Source organism: Hibiscus syriacus, unplaced genomic scaffold (genome assembly GCF_006381635.1).
Source record: "Hibiscus syriacus cultivar Baekdansim isolate YM2019G1 unplaced genomic scaffold, ASM638163v2 tig00112260_pilon, whole genome shotgun sequence".
In the NCBI taxonomy this organism is placed as follows: Eukaryota; Viridiplantae; Streptophyta; class Magnoliopsida; order Malvales; family Malvaceae; genus Hibiscus; species Hibiscus syriacus.
In genome coordinates this window covers 210740-232698 of record NW_024063288.1, presented here as the reverse complement: position 1 = coordinate 232698, position 21959 = coordinate 210740, and the positions used below count along the sequence as shown (strand labels likewise).

General features: G+C 36.4%; 2 protein-coding genes across 2 annotated transcripts; one reads left to right on the top strand and one right to left on the bottom strand.

Annotated features, from left to right (window-relative positions):
- The first annotated feature begins 2822 nt into the window (after nt 1–2822).
- LOC120176921 (36.4 kDa proline-rich protein-like) lies at nt 2823–3832 on the top strand. The gene is made up of 2 exons (XM_039183208.1): nt 2823–3416; nt 3774–3832. Exon 1 carries the CDS (start codon nt 2852–2854, stop codon nt 3407–3409), a length of 558 nt encoding a protein of 185 aa, XP_039039139.1. The 5' UTR covers nt 2823–2851; the 3' UTR covers nt 3410–3416; nt 3774–3832.
- Nucleotides 3833–6883: 3051 nt separating this feature from the next.
- LOC120176918 (CCR4-NOT transcription complex subunit 10-like) lies at nt 6884–21770 on the bottom strand. The gene is given in 10 exon segments (XM_039183205.1): nt 6884–7527; nt 7530–7894; nt 7896–8097; nt 8100–8123; nt 8126–9134; nt 11082–11153; nt 11249–11335; nt 11440–11601; nt 12270–12356; nt 21484–21770. Coding segments are annotated over 10 exon segments (2538 nt in total). The 5' UTR covers nt 21676–21770; the 3' UTR covers nt 6884–7189.
- Between the last annotated feature and the right edge of the window lie 189 nt (nt 21771–21959).

Sequence of the window (21959 nt, the reverse complement as noted above, 5' to 3'; positions counted from 1 at the left end):
TCACCATCTTCTATATATTACAAACTATTGAAGAACATCAAGATATTTTTCTGATAAATCTTTTTTTTATTGAATTTATGTAAATATAAGATAATATTTGTTTAAAAACAATTATTAACTATTTAACTTTAAACGCTTATACATCTGACATTCATAGTATTTGAACTTAGAACCTAAAAAAATAACAACAATTCATTTATCATCGAAATCGCTTAATTCGTACTATTTTTTTTAATAAATCTAAATGATGAAATGATGTTTAAGGATATGAGTAAGTTACAATAAGTTTTCAATTCGATTTGATGACCGGATGTGAAAGTCGTGTAAAAATCGGGGCAGCAAGAACAGAGTACAACGACCAAAGCATTCATGAACTTAGAGTACCATGTTCGTAAAAAGATATATTTATATCTAATATTTTTAAGTTGATTAAATTTATTTTCAAAGTGTTTTAAAAATAAAATTTTAATTCTAAATCATTTTGTTAATCATATATTTAAAATATTTTTAAAATGTTGCGAATATAAAAAAACATTTTAAAAAGATCGATCTCTTAATTCCCAAAATCCTAGAAAATATAACTTTTACCTTCAAACTGTTATAAACATCTAACGACTATAAATAACTAATATCTCATTCCACACAATAAATATACTTTAAGGACACTTTAAGAAGCATGAGATGAATATTTAACCTTAAAGATCAAGAAAAAATAGTTTAATTGTTCATTATTTTATTTTTCTCCTGTACGTAGCGTGTAAAATTTATTGTATATTTTTGTCTTCATTCTTCTTGAGCTTCAAATTTGTAAACATCTACTTTGAGAGGTATTTTTTAATTTTTATTTACACAAGTTTGATATTATAAAAGAGAGACGTTCTAGTTTAACCTCAAAAAATTAAAGTGGTTCTATATTAGTCACTGTAAAAGATATAACATAGATTTTTATACGAGTCTTGACATAAAGATTTACAATTTTTTCCTTGAAATGTTCAATTCAAATTTAATAAATTGGAAAAAAAAAATTAACGGTGAAAAGTTAAGTAGTAAATATAGAATATATTAAAATTTTTGATTTTTTCTATCATTATAAATGATTTAGTGGAAAATTTTAAAACACCATTTAATACTTCTTGATGATTATCGAGCTAACATAATTATGTACATCAAATTTTGATTTGATTAAATTTTGACAAGATATTAAAATTATTATTGATGTACGCAAACATTTATATTTAGAGAAAATAACTTTAGAGACCGAAAATACCTTATAATTACAATTTTAACCATTTTTTTTGGATTTGCCAAAATGATCAACAAAATCGCAACGCGAACTCTAATTTTTCAACTCAGTTTTCAAATTCGCAACGCGAATATCCAGATTCGCAACGCAATTATAAGATTCGCAACGCGATTTTGAAAAATGTGTTGCGATAGTTAAAATGTGTTGCGAGAGTTTGAAAAATGTGTTGTTGCGATAGTAATAGTGAAAAATCCAAAATACGTTTACATTTTAACTATTCCAAATTCACGTGGAGTTTGAAACAATAAAGAATGTGTTGCGATAGTGTATAAGATTCTCAAGCCATTTGTAAGATCTTAGTTTGAAACAATAAAGAATGTGTTGCGATAGTGTAAAAGATTCCCAAGTGTTGACAATGCTCAATCCACATAGTATTGAAAATACTATTGGGAATGGGTATTTAAGGCTTGGATTTCTCACTTCCTTATTGAGTGGAAGAGAACAAAGGGGACTCTCGCGCACCGCCGCCGCCGCCGTCCCGTCTCGGGTCGGGTCGTGGTCGTGGTAATACGTGTCTTCGACTATCGCAACGAATTTGGAAAAACGCAACGTGAACTTGGACTATCGCAACGAATTTGGAAAAACGCAACGTGAACTTGGACTATCGCAACGAATTTGGAAAATCGCAACGCGAACTTCGACTATCGCAACGAATTTGGACTAACGTAAATTTAGAAAATCACGTTGCGAATTTGGAAACTATTTGAAAAATTAGAGTTCGCGTTGCGATTTTAAATGTCATTTTGACAAATCCAAAAAAATTAGTTAAAATCGTATATTATAAGGCATTTTCGGTCACTGAGGTTATTTTCTCTTATATTTATTTAAAATAAAAGAATAATTTATTTTTTAGTTAGGCAGTCATAATTTTATTGAATGAAAAAGGTATAGTTGCCATCAACAACTAGTTGGTCTAGTAAAATGAGGCACTAGATCTTTTAAATAAGGTTAGAAGTTTGAATCATGATATTTGTTAATGAAATAAATTGGGTTGTGGGAGTTACTCTTACCTCTGCAGTATCCGATCCGAATTAACCAATTAATAAATCGAATACCGATGATTATATATATGATACATAATTGCTTTACAAACATGAAATCAAACAAATGTACCTCCCACATCGACAATCCCTTCCTATTAAAAACCAATTCAGAACGCACTGTACTACAAACCAACAACTCATGCTTCACTACAACAAATGCCAACGATAGCACTGCCATAGGAATTCATTCAGCGAAGAAGACAACACTAAATGAATATTACATCGTTCTATTTATTAATCAATGACAATACACATATTTTATAGACGTAATTACTCAAATTTAAATCTTTTAGAAAGAACAACGCTATCTTTTATGTCACTTTATGAGTTCATATAGATTTGTATAATTATAAAGGCATAGTGATATAGATTGCCAACTAGCACTGCCCAAGTTCACGTGAAGCTGCTTCTAGGGCTAATTGATTTTTGTTTTCTTCCACTCTTCACTTCTCTTATATAATTCCCTACTTCTCTACAAAAGTTTCACATATTTTTTGTTTTTGCAATGGACTTCACCAAAATCTCAGCTCTCTTTCTCATTTGCATGCTTTTCATTTCCTCGGCCACTCCGATTCTCGGTTGTGGTTCATGTGGCAAACCACCACCAAAGCATAGAAAGCCTAAAGGGAAGTCCCCTAAAGGTCCTATTCCTATCCCTCCCATTGTTAGACCCCCAATCAACTTGCCGCCCGTCGTTCCTCCGGTGACCGTTCCGCCGATTGTGAAACCACCCGTCGACCTCCCTCCAGTGTCGGTGGTGCCACCGAGTGGGAAACCGTGCCCATCACCGCCGAGCACGGCTCCCACTTGCCCCATTGACACGTTGAAATTAGGTGCATGTGTGGATCTGTTGGGAGGATTGGTGCACATTGGGCTTGGTGACCCGGTTGTGAACACATGCTGTCCGGTTATTGCGGGACTTGTGGAACTGGAAGCTGCTGCCTGCTTGTGCACCACTTTGAAGCTCAAGGTTCTCAACCTCAACATTTATGTCCCGCTTGCTCTTCAGCTTCTCGTCACTTGCGGAAAAACACCCCCTCCTGGTTACACTTGCTCTCTCTAGATCCAAGTTGAGTTACCTTTAACGTTTATATTTGTTGATCTCAACAAGTGGATTACATAAGTAATTAATGATTTATTCTTTCTAATTAGACGGAATACTATAACCGATACAGAAATAATCACTGACCGATAATTTTTTATGAGATATATGAAGATGTCAGGGAGAGTTTATCCTCCTTCACTCGTATACTCTCCCTGATGTCTTTATCTATCCCACAAAAAATTATCGATCAATGATTATTCATCTGCAATTCTTCGTTTAAATTAAAAGGAATAAAGTGTCCAACTGTTGAGCTAACTCACTTATTCCATTAATGGGAACTTTCTTGCTGATTAGGTTTGTGCATGGTGTACGAGTGTTGCAGGTTGCTGCTAGGTTCACGGATGCACTGATGAAAACGACATGAGAGGATGTCGTCCATCTTTCCCCCCCCCCCCCCCCCGCATTGCCTTTGAATTTTCACTTTCTTCTTCATTTGGATTGGATTTGTCAAGCTTGTATTAGCGAACACCAGTTGTTATTGTTGTTTTAGTTTCCAGAGCTTTTTTGCAAGTGAAATTCTTTCTCTCACTTCATCATTTTTGGGATTAACATTCTGCTACAATATAAGAACAACAGCGGAGTTATAATAATGTTTAGGATCCAACATTTAAAAGAGTTTAAAAATGTAAGGATCATAGATGATCAAGGATAATAAATTTATGGTTCCTCGAAAGGTGTTCGTCGCTTATGGCAGAAGTCAAGAATCAGGAAACTGATATTACAACCGGACTGCTTGGACGTAGTAAGATTGATTAATAATAATGAAAAATTATATATCAGAGCATGTTTAATTAAAACTCTATTATGTATTATCAAAAAAATTAAAAATAGAATGTTTTATTTGTGAAATGAATAAATTTTCTACTGTAAATATTTTTCTTTTTCGTGAATTTGGCACTGTGTATGGTACAGTGTAAGTTTAAGAAACTATGGGTGGAGGGTGGAAAATCCCTTGTAGAATAAAATGACAGACAGACCCCGACATCGACATAAGATTTTCTTGTGTTTCTATGTCTGGTTTTCTTTCTCAACACTCAACTTCCCAATTTGTATAAATAAATTCGAATAGACGTGTCTGTAGAGTATATACGCATTATTAATAGTTAAGGAGCATAAACATATATTATCTTTTAACCACTTTTATATATATATATATATATATATATATAATTATAATATTTTGGTAAAATACGTGAGAGGTAATCAAATTTTTTATGTTTTTATTTATATCACTTCTATTTGAAAAATTATATTATAATCATCAATATTATCGATGTAACACGAAATGATGATTCTATCATTTGCTCTCGTGTTACACATTAACAAAAAAAAGATCAATATCTAATTGGAAAATATCACTTCGATCTGTTTAACTATAATAAATAAAGAAATAAAAAAATCTTAATTTGTTTCTTCTAATTTCCTCCATAACCATTGTCGTCCGGCATCTTCTCCAGCTATTTGGGATCAAAAGCAGAGATCTTGAAAGATTTTGCATTTCTTTTTCTTTTTCAACTTTCTCTTCACCTATTCTCACAACCTCAAGCAAATGATCAAAATTAGCCCAGTTAGGATCAATTTTGATGTTTTTGAACTCGCCAAAACTGAGAAAATCCATTTTTTTCCCTCAGAAAATCAAAACTCTTTGGTTGTGTAATTAAAAAATAAACAAGTGAGTTTAAGTAGGTTTGATAAAAATACAAGAGACTGCTACACTACAATTATAAAAAAGAGTTCTTTGGCTGAAAATCAAGCTCTTTGTCGGTGTAAATATAAACCAGATAAGACGACCGTTGTGGAAAATTATAAAATTTTAAGATCTTTTTTATATTTTTAACTTTTAAAAGAAAATTTTTTGAATGGTAGTTCAAAATTTTTCCTAAAGGGTCATACTAAAGTTTTAATTATAGTTTAGGGGTTAAAAGTAAATATTAATCTTTTAAACTGAAAATATTAGTGACTATAACGTAACTTTTCAAGCATAAATGATAAAAGTAAAAACATTATAAAATATTAGTGACTTCCTGTGTAGTTTACCCAACAAATTTTCATCTAATTGATATTTAGGTAAATACACAAATGATCCCTTGGCTATAGGACTTTTTTTTTGTTGAATCTTGACTATTAAAAGTTACAAAATAGTCCTCCACTATAGGGTATTACTTTAGTAAGTTCTCTGATTATTTAAAAGTTATAAAATGATCACTCAACTATTGATATGTTCTAAACTCATCATTTTTCTGTTAAAAATTAACGACGGTTTGAGTTGGACGTTAGCCTAGTGATTAAGATGTGCTAAAATCTTATCTCAGAATCTTAAACGACCATCATATCTCAATCAACATATTAACATCCAACTCAGACGACACTTAATTCTTTAAATGAAAAACGAAGAGTTTGAAACATACGAATAGTTAAATGATCATTTTATAATTTTTAATAATCGAGAAACTCAACAATATAACCTGTAGCCTGGAGCGTTTATGGACATTTTTGAACTTTACCCTTGATATTTAATCTTCACAAAGTTTCATGGCAAATTCAGTAGTTGAAGTAGAAACCTAAAACTCAATGGGTCGGAGAAAATATTACGGACCCACCACGGACATATACCATATAGTTTTGGCATCATTCAATTGTAGCAATGGGGATGTGACTGGACGATGTGTTTACCAATACATTTAGATGAAAATTTTGGTGAACCATGTTCAGTGGGTCTGATGTTTTATTTTCAACCACAATATGGCAACTCAGGTTCAGAAAATGACTGTAGAATTGTAGCTTCTTTACTTTTTACCTTGTACAAGAGAGGGAAAGTTGAAGAATACAGTTTGAAACAGTGGCCAATTTGACCCAGTAGGCTGATACTGGAGTAGGTAGACGGGACCAGCTTTAAAGCCTATGGCAACATTTGTCCATTTTCATGTTCTCTAATAATATGTGGTGTGTGTTCATGTATTACTTTGGTTCTTTCCCATTTGGCTACCAAATGACCTGCAAGGTTATTTACTGAAAAACCAAGTCAAAAACCGGATTAATCATAATGTCACGCCTTGAAGAGATAGGAACATGAATTTCACGTCAAAAAAGAAAAGAAAAATACTAAAGATTATAAACGATGATGTTGCACATCTTATCATACATGTCTTTTGGATTGGGTTAAATGAAGTGGACAACTGTGACAAGGGTGTCACGAGGTCGAGTGAAAAGGAATATCATGCCTGGGAGAGGTTGGAGGACATAAATCGCTGTACATCTTATCAACCATGTCTTTTGAAAAAAGGGTAATTATTCTGTGACAAGAGTTCATGCAATCATTCGTAAAACCGGATTTAGATCACGATTTTGTAACATTTTTGGAGATTATAAATGATAATAAGAACATTGAAAGGCAGTGATTGGAATGAATGACTATGGAATTTAAATCCAAAATGAATAAAAAGCGCATTACGTCATTACCTCTGAAGGAAAGGATTAGCCACTAAAACACAATTGATTAACCCTACATCTCAAATTCTCACAGGTGGGGCATCAGCTCTTTTTACCAAAACAATCAGCCACACCACTGAAAAATGAACCCTAGGTATGGGGGATTATGAAAAAAAAAACTTGATTATCTGAATTGAACTATATTTTATATGATACAAATCCTTTAAAAAGGATTGCTGGTCTACCTGCTAACTAGCAACTGAATGGTGCGGGCTGCTCTGGATTGAAATAGAAAAACCATCCCCACAATCACGAGGAGGGTTCGATGAATTGTTGACTGCTGGGTAGGAACCTGACATAACTACAATGTTTTAGCTTCGACACAGCTTCTTGCGACTTACCGAGCATGAGATCTATGTATATCGCAGTCATAGTGGCTTCGCTGCTGTTGGGTATCAGGGATAATGCTTGCGTCACAAAACGGTGGGCAATGTCAAGGTCGCCTTGTATTGCAGACACCGCAGCAAGATTTGCGTAAAGCGTTCCACGTGCCTCTTCCGGCTTGAGAAACATGAAATCCTGTGAGCCCTCGGGGGGAGGGTTCTTGGCAGCTGCTGCTGCTCCTCCGTTTGCTTCTTCACAATCATTTTTTCCAGTCGCCACCGCTCACATTCTGAATGACTAAATGGTAATTCGACATTACTTTCCCCAGACAAATACACAGACAAGTGCTCCGCGGCTTCCTTAGGTTTGTTTAGCGAACAGAGAGCCTCTGCCACATAGACATGACCTAGAAAGACGTAAATTCTTGAACAACCTGGTAGCTCTAAGAGAGATCGAGCTGCAGAGAGCGCCTTCAAAGCATTTTCCAGTTCTAACTCCACATATGCCAGGTTAGCAAGTAGAGCTTGCTTAATCATCTGATTTTCTCTTCTGCAAATATCTTCATAATAGGAGATGGAATTCTGAATACTCTCCTGATTAGTTCCCCCCTTTGGCTCTTTCAAATCCCATTGAGTTAATTAATGCTGCTGACATAGTTGAAGCCTTGGAATCGACGCCAGGTAAGTTCTTATGGTTTGAGTTCTTGGAAGATGCACCATCACTTGATTCATTCTCCTCCAAGGATAAGTTGGAGGGTAAAACAGACTTTGAATTACTCAACTCGGAACGGTTCAACAAGTGCAGTGCATTATAGAGGCACTGCCTAGCAAGGGTAATGAAAGCTTAGGCTGCCCATCCCACCTAAAGCCCAATCCTCCTTTTCAACAGAATCTACATGTCCGTTTCTTGAAATTCCATTTTCAATTAAAAGTTTCCTCCACCTACCCTTTCCTATAACGCTGACTCGAATTTCTGATCTGTCTGATGGACCTGAGCTTCCTTTCACAAGTCCTTTCTCTGCAGCCATTAGACAACATTCCGTGAGTCGAAGCCATAAGAGGGGTCTATTGTAGAAAACTAGACTCGCCTTCTGGAAACAACGAGCGGCAAGTAGTGGTTTCCCACAGGCCAAGTGCTGCAACCCACAGTTATAAATTATGTGGAGAGATTTATCCTGTGAGAATGTTAATAGCTTTAGATGGTTCTCTTTCCGAAGAGATGAACAATTACTCAATGCCTTGGAAAAGAACACTGCAGATGTATGATACTTTCCAAGTTGATAGTAAATGCAGCCTAGATTGTTGTTAAACATGCTTGACATTGCTGCATCTGTCTGGTTATTTGATGCCATTAACAACTTGATAGCTTTCCGATGGTTCCCACGAGTATACTCAAGCTGGGCCTTCAAGAATAGAGCCATAGACGAATCTCTTCCTCGAGCAATGTTCATTGCATGCTTGATTTCACGCTTTGCCAGCTTTACATTTCTAGTGAGAAGCAAAAACCGAACCTTGTAAAGTTGCAACATGAGCTTCAGATCAACACCAGAGATAGATCTATCAACTGCGACCCTGCTTAGATCATTTGCAGATGTAAGACCAGCACGTCTAGCTAAGTTCTGTCCTCCGATATCCAGTGTAGAAAACATTTCATCCAGTCGATCCTCCGATAAAGTTCTTGATAGAGGACTATAGGAGGCATTTACACTAGCAGTTAAGTCTGAACAAGAAACATCTGAGACCAGTGAGCTGTTTGGATCTGAGGCTGATTTTCCAACTACATTTAAGGATTGTTGCGCAGCTGTGTTACCATTTTCCCCTTGGCTCACATTGGCAACGCCAAATGCTTTTTCCAAATAATTCAACACATCCTAAACATGATTAAAGCAGTTTAGAATCAAAGTTATAATATACAAACACTAAACCAGCCATTAAAAAAACATCTACACCCGCAATGAATGTCATAAAGGATAATGCCAAAAGTTCAGGATAGATGCTAGGAATTATCTTCCTAAATGCACTCCAAAGCAATGTATGGCCCATAATTGTTACACCATTCTCACCAATAATTCAGAACAAAGTCCTTCAAACAAGAAATGATATAGTGTAGTAAAGTTAAAACAGAATAGGAGTTTGGTTAGAATGTAAAAAATGAGTTCAGTTGTCTGAACTATAAACAGAGTGAACCCAAAACCATGTCACCAAGCCAGGTTCAACTGCTTAAAGTAATTTCCGTTACAAGCATGCTTTTCAGTTCAAAATAAAGTCACCAATCTCATCTACGTTATATAAAACCCCTGAGTAAGTATAACAAGTCAAGTGACAATCAGGGACTTTACAAAAGAAAATTGAAGTTATTCTAATAAATATAAGTGCAAATGTTTTTGCCTTTTAAGCTAGAAAAAAGTAACTATCCACTTTTGAAAACTACCCAACTTTTTTCACCTACAATTTGAACACACATGTTTACACCCAAAAAGCGAGTAAGGCAGATTCTAAGACCAGACTGACAAGCCTCAATTCCAATATATGCAGGTCGGCTATACAAACCAAGACAAATAATTTTTCATATGGCAGATGGTTCTCCTAATCTCCTCCAATTATCTCTATCAACCACCATCCTATTTTCAACTCCTAAATCTATTTGTTTCATATCATATTTATCAACTTCCAACCATGTCTTTTGTCGCCTCCCCTTTGACCTTTTATCTTGTGCAATGTCAATTTGCTCCATATTTCTAAGTCCACTCCATTCCTCACTATGTGTCCTAATGACCAAACCATTATAAGCAGTTTTCTTCCCCCTTATCCACAATAGGAGCTATCCCAACTTTGAGATGGATCACATTTGTAACTCAGCACTTCCTAATCTTACTACACAATCATATTTAACATTCACATCTCGACTATACTTATCTTTTGAATACATCGATTCTTGTTCACCTACATTCAGTACCATATAGCAAAGCAAGCCTGATAGTCATCCTATGGAACTTCATTTTCAACTTAGGTATATTACAATCACAAGAGTACTAATGCACTTTTCCACTAAAGCCATCCAGCCTTGACCTAATGGTTAACATATACATCAATGTCCCTGTTTTTTATTATCGTCCCTAGTTACTTGAAACATTATGCTGCTCATATCACTAGTCCGTCAAATGTTATCATGTTTGATAGTCATTCCTTTTTACTAAACATACACTTCACACACAATTTTTGGTCTACTCAAACAAACCCCAAACTTGTAGTGTTTGTCTTCACAACTCTAATTTGGTATTAACCCCTTCTTTAGTCTCATCAGCCACTACAATATTATCTGTGAATAGAACACAGCCATAAACATCCAATGTTATCTTGCATGTTTTTAATGTTTTCATTTTGGTAAAAGTGCCAGTACCTTTAAGAGTTGGCACTACATAAAATTTATGTTAAAAATATCATTAGGATGTATCTTTTTTAATGGTTTGTCAAATAAACATTTCAAATCATCCAATAGAGACTGTGCAAGAGAAGACAGGAACCCTTTACTGGATGAGTCGTTCCCAAAATCAAAGGAAAAAGGAAATAGAACATTTAAATAAATTATTTCATTCATTTGAATGTTCTTAATGGGCAAGCACTTCGATCTACTCTAACAAAATGGTTATCGGAATCGGAAGAGCATAAGTTAGCTTTTTATCTTTCCCCGACCACCAAGTACAAGGCTACATATGCTAGCTAGCACAACATCTAGCAAGAAGTGGTAGATATGAATATTTTTAACTGGAAAAAATTCAAAGTATCACACTACAAATATACAAATATTTAGAACTTACAGCAGATTTTGAAGCATCATGGCAAGCCAGCACAACATCCAGCAACAAGTGGCAGATATGAAGAGCTGTTGTCTGTAATGCATATATAAATAAAAAGGGAAGAAAATAAAACAAGTTAAGAGATGAACAGATGTTAAAAAAATAAAAACAATATAAAGACAAAATACCTCATCTATCGGTTCAATGTTTTGGTAAAGAGGTTCAAGAATTGATAAGGCCTTTGCATATTCATGAAGGTGGAACCAAATGATTGCCTACATTAGATCAAATCAGACCAAAAGTGTTAAATGCTAGTCCAAGTGATCGATGAAAAGATTACTGCCCCTGAAACTCTTGAATGTACAAAAAGAGGGCATACCATGTTTAGAGAAGCCACAGACGTATCAAATTCATCTCTGTAAATAATACTGGCACTATTTGTACCACCACTTCCTTTTGAACCTGAAGTAACTTTATTTCCGAAACTGCTACCAGACTCCACCTGTTCCCCAGAAGCAAGAGCAAGCTCCTCACTTCCCTTCTGAGCCAACACAAAAACCATTAATTCTGGTGTAAATAAAAATAAGTCATGTACATAGCAATGCAACAAAAATTTCTCTCCAAACAGTAATCAACCCCTACCCAAAATTATGATTTACTTGTTTGAGAAAAACAGGGAGAAAGTAATTAATCCATCACTTCTATTAGAGTGCAATACAAATAACCACACAAACTCAGGCTCAAAATGTCTCATGTCCATTAATCGGGGCCAGATACATAAACCATTTCTACCACTAAGAAATCCCTAGACTAAATACCAACTAGCAGTGGTTTCATACAAGCTAATCATAATTCAAATTGCTAAATGCCTAACATGTTGACATCAGTATATTGCAATTAAAAACAACAGACAAATAACTCTGTTTTAACTTAAGGAAGATGCTTCACCCAAAAGATTTCATTTGAGTATTAAAAGATAATATGTTTGCCTTTTCTTATTCGGTTAAGGCCTTGCAGTATCTGCAACACAGTTCACCACCCACAATCCATTCCCCAAATGGAGGCAAGCAAACAAAACCACAGTTATGAAATCATGAACAGGCCACAACTATCGTTCTTCCAGGAGCATGACTAGATTAATGAGACATTAGAATGGAGAGCACAGCTAATCAGCCACATAACTGGAGGGAGGTAAGAAAAAGGTAGTACCTTGACATTGTTAAGGAATTCAAGCAACTTATTTGGGTCTGAGCAACCATCCCGAAAAAACTCCGCAATTGCAATATTATGAAGAACCTGCCAATAATCATTTGGTTCCAAAACTTAAGACTGTGCAAACAGAAAGGAACAACTTATAACAGATGTCAAAAGTATTGAAGCGAAGCTATCATTAGTAGCCCAATTTCAATTCGAGGGCAACAATTATAATGCAGCAATGGAATACAACACCTGCAAACAGGGTTATAAGATTAATCAAGTAATCAAAATTCAGAACATAACAAGAACAATTTATTTTTTTTTGATAGGAATAAAAGGCCTCAAAAAACCCCCTTGGTGGTTAACGGAACTTAAAATAGTTCCTTAATCCACATAAGGAGGAAAGGAGTGCCATAGGATTCAATAAATTCAAATATAACAAAGTATACAACCCATCTCCCTCAAGAGAGATAAAACCAAAAACAAACAGCCCTTAACAGAGCATAATTCACCCAATACCCGCCTTAGCTAGGACATCCGCCTCAATATTGGCTGTCCTACTAACCCACCTAATAAAACCTTCAAAAACACTAAGCTTTTGAATAATTTCTTTAACTGTTTGAACATAAACAACAGGACAAGAGACCACATCCTTAATCCAGCCAACTGCCACCTGGCTATCACTCTCAATAATCAATCTATCTTTAACCCTATGACGAATAGATTCAAAAAAATCTAAACCCTTTAGGATAGCCTTCAATTCCATTAACGTTGGGGGCCCCGGACCAGCCGGCTCTTTGAAGGAACCAAGAATCGAACTAGACATGTCTTTCAAAATACCACCTAAGCCACTCCTCTTCCAATCACTCGAGGTAGCCGCATCCACATTAAGTTTAACAAAACCTTTTGGAGGTGGGGACCAAGGAAACACGGTTGAAACCCGATAAGAATGGGATGAGTAGGAATCCACTATGGGGGTCAGCAATAATATCATCCTTGGAAATAGAAACATGAGTTTCCTTAGCTAGAAACCATGAAGCAAGCCTGCACCTAGCAAGAAAGAAAATCTCTGCTCGATCAAGCTTCCCTCCTTCAAACACAATAAAATTCCTGGTCTTCCAAATTGTCCATAGCACAGCCAGGAATGAATGGCCAGATAAGAGAGTTGGACTTCAAGTCATTCCAAGCCAATAGGAATCTTTTAGCTTCTGTATGAAAAACCGATTGAAAATTCCAATATCCCAAGAATTTCATCCAAATTGGCCAAACAAACGAACATGAAAAAAATAAATGCGATAAAGACTCTTCTTCAAGATTACAGAAAGAACACAAAGTATCATTAATGCCCTTAACACCTCTCTTAACCAAAGCTGTCTTGACCGCCAACTTCTTTAATATAACTTGCCAAAGAAAAGTCTCAACTCTTGGAGGCAACAGACCCCTCCAAACATTAGACTTCCAAAATTTAGCTTCCTCTGAATCGGGAGAACCCGAATAAGATAGGTTGACACATGATTTCACTGTGTAAACCCCTTCCCCATTCCCTTCCAAAACAATCCATCAGTGGCATCAGCAGAAATAGAGAAATCAGAGATAACAACCATCAAATTTGCCCATTGCTCAAATTCCCAGTCATTCAACTCTCTCCTCAATTGACGTCCCAAATCCAACCCCTTGAACTGAACTCCCCAAACTGAGTTAATCTTCCTTCTTTATTGACTGCAATAGAAAATATTCTAGGGAACAATACCATCAACGGATGATCCATTGTCCAATTGTCTTGCCAAAACCGAATGCTCCTCCCATTGCCAATTTTAAAGCTATATTTACCTCTGATACTACAGCCCAACGAATCAGCATTATAATGGTTTCTCACCATATCTCTCCACATCCAGGATAGTTTAGGAGAGACTTTACTGTCAAACTGCATCAAGGAAGGATCCAATTTATATTTGTTGCAGAGCATTTCCCTCCAAACCGCATCCCTCTCAATAGCAAACCTCCAAGCCCATTTTTCCAAAAGTGCCCTATTCACCACCTTTAAATTAGGAACCCCCAATCCTCCTTCAATTTTAGGTTTACAAACATCGGACCAGCTTACCCAATGTATCCTCTTCTCCCATCACCACCTCCCCACAAAAAATTTGACATGATAGAATTGAGAGTCTTGTAAACTGATGCTGGAACCTTGAACAATGACAAAAAGTAAATAGGGAGTGAGCATAGAACTGATTTAATTAGAACTAGCCTGCCTGCCAGTGACAGAGAGGAGCCTTTCCAGCCCGCCAGTCTCTTATTAAAGCTTTGAACCACTGGATCCCATAGAATGTTGGAGTTCCTATGTGGACCTAGTGGGAGTCCCAAATATTCTGAGGGAAAAGAGCCCACTGAACATCCAATCATAGATGCCCAACCCTTAATTTCCTCTTCCTTTAAGTTCACTCCAAATAATTTACACTTCTTTAAATTCAGCTGTAGACCAGAAATAATCTCAAACACCCGAAGAACCCTCTTTACATTCAAGATCTGTTTTTCCGACGCCCCACAGAACATAATAAGGTCGTCAGCAAATTGCAAATGGGGTTAAATTAAAATTCCTCTCCTCTTTTCTAATGACCAGTCCCGAAAAAAGCCCTCGTGAAACAGCCTTCGCTATTAATAGATTCAATAGCTCCCCAACTATGTTGAACAACAATGGAGACAAGGAACAGCCCTGCCGAAGACCCCTCGCCATAGGAATTTCCTCAGTTGGAACTCCGTTCACCAAAACTGAAACAGTCGCTGAAGTGACACATCTCGAAATCCAACCTATCCATCTAGAACCAAAGCCCATTTCCTTCATTATTCTGAACAAAATAGGCCAGTCAAGAGTATCATATGCCTTCTTGAATCAGCCTTAAAAACACACCCTTTTAAACCATTCTTCTCCAAAAGTCAATCCCTTCATTTGCTATAAGAGAACAGTCCAGGATTTGCCGACCGGGATAAAAGCGAATTGACTTGGACTGATCAAATCTGAAATGCAGCTCCTAAGTCTTCTTGAAAGACATTCGAGAGTATCTTATACAATCCACCAACAAGGCTTATAGGTCTAAAATCGTCCAGTCCACCAATGTTAGAAATCTTAGGAATAAGAGTGATGAAAGTGTGATTTACACCATGTTCCCATTCCTTCCCCAAGTAAAAATCATGAAAGAATTTCATAATATCTACCTTTAGGACCTGCCAAAACCTCTTAAAAAATCCCAAATTAAAGCCATCAGGACCCGGAGCTTTGTTGCTGCCACAAGATTTCACCACTTCCCACACTTCCTCCTCAGAAAACTCCTGTTCTAAGAACTGTTTCTGCTCCATAAAAATTCTGGGAAAATCCAGATTCAAATCATCAATCTCTAAAGTAGTTCGTTCATTATAGATCTTAAAAAAATACTCTTTAACTATGGCCTTGATTGCCGTTGGGTCTTCCACTGTTTCCCCTTCGAAGTTTAAACCAAGTAGAGCATTCCTTTTATTCCTAATCGTAGCACAAGTGTGGAAGTATTTAGTATTGCGATCCCCATCAACAATCCAATTAGTTCTCGAGTACTGAAACCAGATCTGCTCCTGAATCTTGTGAAGCTTCCACAATTCTGCTCTTAGATTCTTCAATTCAACTAATACCTCACTGTCAACCGTTCCTTGCTTCTGTTGAATATCATCCTCTATCAACGAAATTTTCTTCTCTAACTCAGAAATCAAAGCACCTGGATACTTCACTCTGTTCCCAGACCACTTCTTAATTGCATGTTTGGTGTTCCTCATCAGACTAAAAACGCCTGCCTCATTCCGACTATCCTTACCACTCTGAAAAGAAGAAACAACCAGATCCTCAAAACCCCCTCATCCATCAAATAATTGAATAATCTAAAGGGTTTTCTACCCCAGTCCACCCCTTTATTCTCCAGAACTATAGCATTATGATCTGACAAGGATCTTGGTAGAAGCGACTGCACAACGCCCGGAAACAGCTCTAGGAAACGACAATCAACCAAAAAACGATCCAGTCTAACAAAAGTGGATTATCTTGGTTATTACACCAAGTGAACCTACCCCCGTTCAAAGGAAGATCAATCAAACCCGTATGGAGAATGAACTCATTAAAGATCTCCATTGAACTCCTACTTTGACCCCTTCCCAATTTCTCATCTTCTTGTAAATATACATTGAAATCCCCTCCGACACAAATGGGATAAGTCTGTCCACTAAGAAAACTGCTTAACTCTTCAAAAAAACCAGATTTCTCCTCCTCCACTGATGGACCGTAGACATTGATGAAACCACACCCGGAATCAATACTCCGAATTTTACCGAAAGTAGCAATGAATCTCCCTGCTAACAAACTGATTCTCCAGCTCAAAAACATTATCATCCCAACAACACAACAGCCCCCCCGTGATCCAACTGAAGGGGATTCCAAAATTCCTTTAAGTTTATTAATTCCACTTCTCCTAAAAAAAGACTTCCTAAATTTCTCAGTCTTAGTTTCTTGCAGCCAAAGAAAAGTAGGATTAAAGTTGGAGACTAAATTCTGAACAGCCCTCCTTTTCTCGTTTTTCCCCAAACCCCTAACATTCCATGAACATATTACTAGCTTTGTCATCATCAAAAAGGAAATAGGTGCAGACACACTCCTCAAACAACCAATCCTTTATTCACCCCATTTACGCCTTTCTCTAAAGCTATGATTTTTCCAAAAAGGCTTCTTTCCCTTCCTTAAAAGACACACCCAAAAGCTTGCTAACCTCCCAAGTTTCCATCGCTTCTTTCACAGAATCGAAAAAGCTGAGGAGGATGCTGTATCAATGCTCACCTTGTCAAGGGCTTCACGATACAGGATCCTTTTAGTTCTTCTCTTCCTTCTAATCAGCAAACCAGATTTGGACTTTAAGCCATCACCTTCTGAAAAGTAACCTTCAATCTCCCTTCCTACACTCCCACCCCCATATCCTTTGTCAAGATAAGGATCAAGACTCCCCTCAGCAATGTTCTCTGCTGATAAACAGAGCTGAATATTCGTACTGGAATCAACATCTAGCTCCCTCTGCTTAACTACGGCACCCCCTGTTTCAGACGAGATGTTCAACAAATCCCCATACCAGTATCTTCTTTCCCTCGACCTGTTGTAAACCCTTTTACAATTGCTCAGACTTCTAGTTTCCAGCACATTACTCTCTTTGTAAACTCCCTTCTAGAGCGAATTAACTGCCTCCCCCTAGAGTTGTTATTTAAAACCTGTTCCGATGGTCTTAAGTTTTCTTCTTCGGGGTCTATCTCCACACTGAATGGCTTCTCTACAATTGGACTCGATTCCATAACCTTGGACACTCCCCTGCATTTTCCTGATAAATGGATGTTTTCAATAAATTCCCCAAACTTATTAATTGTATATGCTGGCCCAGAAATAAACCCGAAAAGTATTTTGACCCAGACTGCCCAGATTCTTCAGAATGGGCCTGAGATCCATCAGCCGAATAATTTTGACTTCTAATCCCCAAACCTGCATACTCACCAACTTTAAACTTTCCAACAGTCTGACTTTCTGACAGACCACATTTAATATCTTTCCTATCTAAGGAAAGTCTTGCTAGCTGTCTGTCCTCACTAGCTCCTCCAGAAACATGAAACACTCCCTGGTCAATCCAATTGTCCACTGACAAACGATTTTCCCCTGCTGCGCATGTCTCACCTTCCCCATGAACTGACAACAATCTGTCTTCATCCTTCTCAGACATCCTCTCTTCCGAAAATATCTCGCCGGAATCCTCCACCGGAAAATTACTGAAAAACGAACTAGAATATTCACTAGCTGATCCAATCTTGATACTTACTTTGTATGATCTTCCATACGATCCAAGAGTATAACTTCTGGAACATCAAAAGGACTTTCCACCTTCAATAGGATTCTTGCCATTGTGAGATCTTCTCTTTTCCTTGTACTATCATGGTATCTACCACACTGCCCCATCTGCCAGCCAACTTCTCGAAGAAGGGTTCATTCCAACACAACAAAGGAACACCTTTTAATTCCGCCATGCAGAAGGCCATTGGTTTCCCAGCTTCATTCAGTAGAGGTTCCACTCGCTCGAACCACTGTTTAAAACTTCTTCCTTCTTACTCCATAACTCCAGCATCTCCTCATGAGATTTGAGAACTATCACACAAGAATTCCAGACATAGCCCCATTCGCAATTTGAACATCGTGACCTTCTTTTAATAATGCCGTCCGAATGAACTCCACTTGAAAGGAGTATTTGATAATCCCTGTTAACGACCTCTTCACCCAGTTGGCGCTGTCTGTTGGGATATGCATCTCAAATATATTTCCCTTGACATTCCTCCTCTGGGTATCCTCAGACAGCAGATCATTGTTCCCCCTTCTATTCCCTTTAGACAACAGAGCATCCCTGTAAGATCTATCATCCCTCCTACTTCTATTAATATTATCTCTATCTCTTGATTTTAAAGAATCTGCACTAATCTGACCATCATCTTTGTTTGAAGAAGAAAGCAACACCCTTGACCTTGAACGTTCATCCTTAAACCTGGCAGGACTAACTGAGATCTTCCTTCCATCAATCACAATCCCATTTAACTCCTCAACAGCCCTCTTCAGATCCTCCTCCCTCTTAAAATGAACAAAGGCAAAAGTAGAGAACCTGTATTTTGGATTTCTAGTTTGGCTGGGAATAAAAACTCTCGTAACAGGACCATGAACTAAGAATAATTCCCTAAGCGTACGATGGGAGACCCTTTTACTAAGATTATCGATAAACACCGACCAACACTCAACCGGAACTGACTTTCCTTTCAAATTCTCTCTCTCTACGTTTTTCTCTCTCTCACTCATTTTTAAAAACATGCTGCTTAGAAAGGCTAAACCAGATTACCAGTCCAACAAGAACAATTTATAAACAGCATTTAATTGAAACAGCACCACCATCACAGTCAGTCTCACAAAACTAAAATCTATTTGAACTTCTCAGCTACCAAAGGTTGTTTTAAGTCTATTTTTTGTCAAAATTAAATTCATAATAACAATATTATAATAATAATTATATGGTGGCAGTGGAGCGTTCAAGCTAAAAGTTCCTACAGCAGCTGAACTTATTTATGATGACACAATTTGGGAACAAATTGTTTCCATGCTGAACATATTGATGTTGTTTAGTAAGTGCAATGAATAAAGTTTGTAAGCAGTATGATCATCATTTTATCTCTTACAGTCATCACATCTTATAATCATAAGTTAACAAGCCTTGGCACATGTGTTTGATACTCTTATCCATTCTTTTTAGCCGCTTTAGTTTTTGAATTAAGACGTTTTTTGGCTTGGAGAATCAGATGTATCTTCGAAACAGCCTAAAATGAAAAAATAGTTTCATGATAATTCTAAAACTTAAAAAATTCCATTTTACAAATTATTTATTTATACATTAAAAATATAGAATTTTAATTAATATAGTTAGGCAAGGAGCCTTGATTTAATATTAATCAACACTCAACAAAATTAGTTCCAAGTTAACATTTTCAACACTTTCTTAACTTTAAACCCAATATGAGTAATAAAACATAGATAGTATATATTAGATACTTACAATTTTCAATAATTTACAAGGTCAATAACAGCACTGTGCTCTGCAACTAGATAAAAGTTTAGGGAAATACAACTTCTCCAGACCTTATGTGTTTAGTATCCTTTTTTTTTTGGATAAAAAATATGTGTTTAGTATCATTTAGTATCACAAGATGCGCACTAGGAACTAGAACCCTAAGGCACAAGGTGCAAGAAAGCACTCACCTAAATGAAGCGAGGCACAACTTATGTGTGTTATCTGTCTAGTTTTGTGCTTGCATACATACATACATACATACATACATAAGCTTCAATATATATAATTCTAATTTTAAAAAATAAATCTGGTTTCATATATTCTACAAAGAACAAAAATATTTTTTGTTGGACAATATACGTGATTTTATAAAGGTCTTATGTTTTGTTTTCTGAATACTCGTGCCTTGAGAAGTACAGAATTTGATTTGTCCACCTTTTTTCAACTGTTACAAGCAAAATTGCCTTTTTAAAAAGAAAAGTTGAGAGAAAAGTAAAGTGAATTTCAGCCATATTTTTTTTACACTGCTTCCTCACAAAAGAATGTACTTAAATGCACCAGAAATAAGCCTCGCTCTAAAGGGTTAATTCCCTGGTCTGGCTTTGAGGAGCAACCCAGAAGCACACGCCTTAAAAACATTGCTCAGTGTTAGAATTTATTGGGCACTAAACAAACATTTATATATCATGCTAGTATTAACTAAAACACATGGATAAATTTGCTCGAAAAATAAAATTTCCACCATTTCCTTTCCAAAAGAGAGATCCTATATCTAAATATCATTTCAAAAAAACATGTGTACTCTGTATATTCTCCATCCTATCTTATTAGTAACAAGACAACCGTGACAGCAATTTCAAGCAACTACAAATTCCATCTTTGATGAGTATCCTCTAGTCTAAATCAATCAGCTCTAAAGGAACAGTAGATAAATAGAATATGTGCTTCCATGAAAATAAATCCATAATTCATCCGTCCTACTTTCTTTATCCAGAGGCTAAGAGGACATTGTAACGGAATAAACTTGTTGGTAGTTCAGTAGCATAAAAGAATCGAAATGTATCATTACCAAGAAATGGAATATTACAGGATACACCACATGTAAAGCTAAAAACTCTACAATGAACTATATACATTTGACTTGTGCTGATTACGAAGAAGATGGTTATCCTATTCATTGATAGAGGAGTTCAACTATCCCACAAACCATTTTATTGGTAAACTCTTGCCTGTCTAAGTATGAATAAAGAAATCAACAACTTGAATTATTAAGTTAACATATATAATGAAATCTCAATATGAAAATAATTAAACCTAGTCACAGGGTTTCAAAAATTCGCCAGAATGATAATCATTAAAAATATAAATAAGGAAAACCAATATTGGATTAAGTTCATTGTTTTAAGAAATCAGCTGATGCCAGAAAATTACACAACAAAAAGATAGAAAACAATATTCAAATTCTCACTATAAAAAAGCAAAAAAAAAAAAAGGATCTAAGTTATAAATCGATTCAATCGCAGTAATGAAAGGAACCAATGCATGCATACGCGTGAAAAGAAATTGAAACAATTTACCTTGGGATCGTTTTCTTTCTTCGACTTGAGGTGATTCAAGACATCGACGCACTCGGTGAACTTCCTAGACTGAAAGTAAATGGATGCGTCTTTAGCGAGGGCGGAGGTGACGGAGAGGACGGCGTCGTCGTCTCCGGCGGTGGAACCATCTCGATTCGGAGGCGATGAAGATGATGAATCTCGCAAATCCATGAGCAGAGCAGACGAATCGAAGGAGATAAACAAAGATTATTATTTTTTTTTTAAAAAAGGATAGAAAGGATCTCAGGATTAGAGGAGATGGTAAAGGAAACCCCTTAGCTTCTTTAAACAAGGAAATGCTTAGTTTTTTTATAAAAAAAAAATCACAATTGGGGGATAATTTCTTCTTCTTTTTTCCATTTTGGTCCAAAATTAGTTAAACTGTGAGTGGAGCAGTGATAGTGTGGAGTGATGGAGCATCAAAGATGATGAAGTTGATCCGCTTTGATTTGATT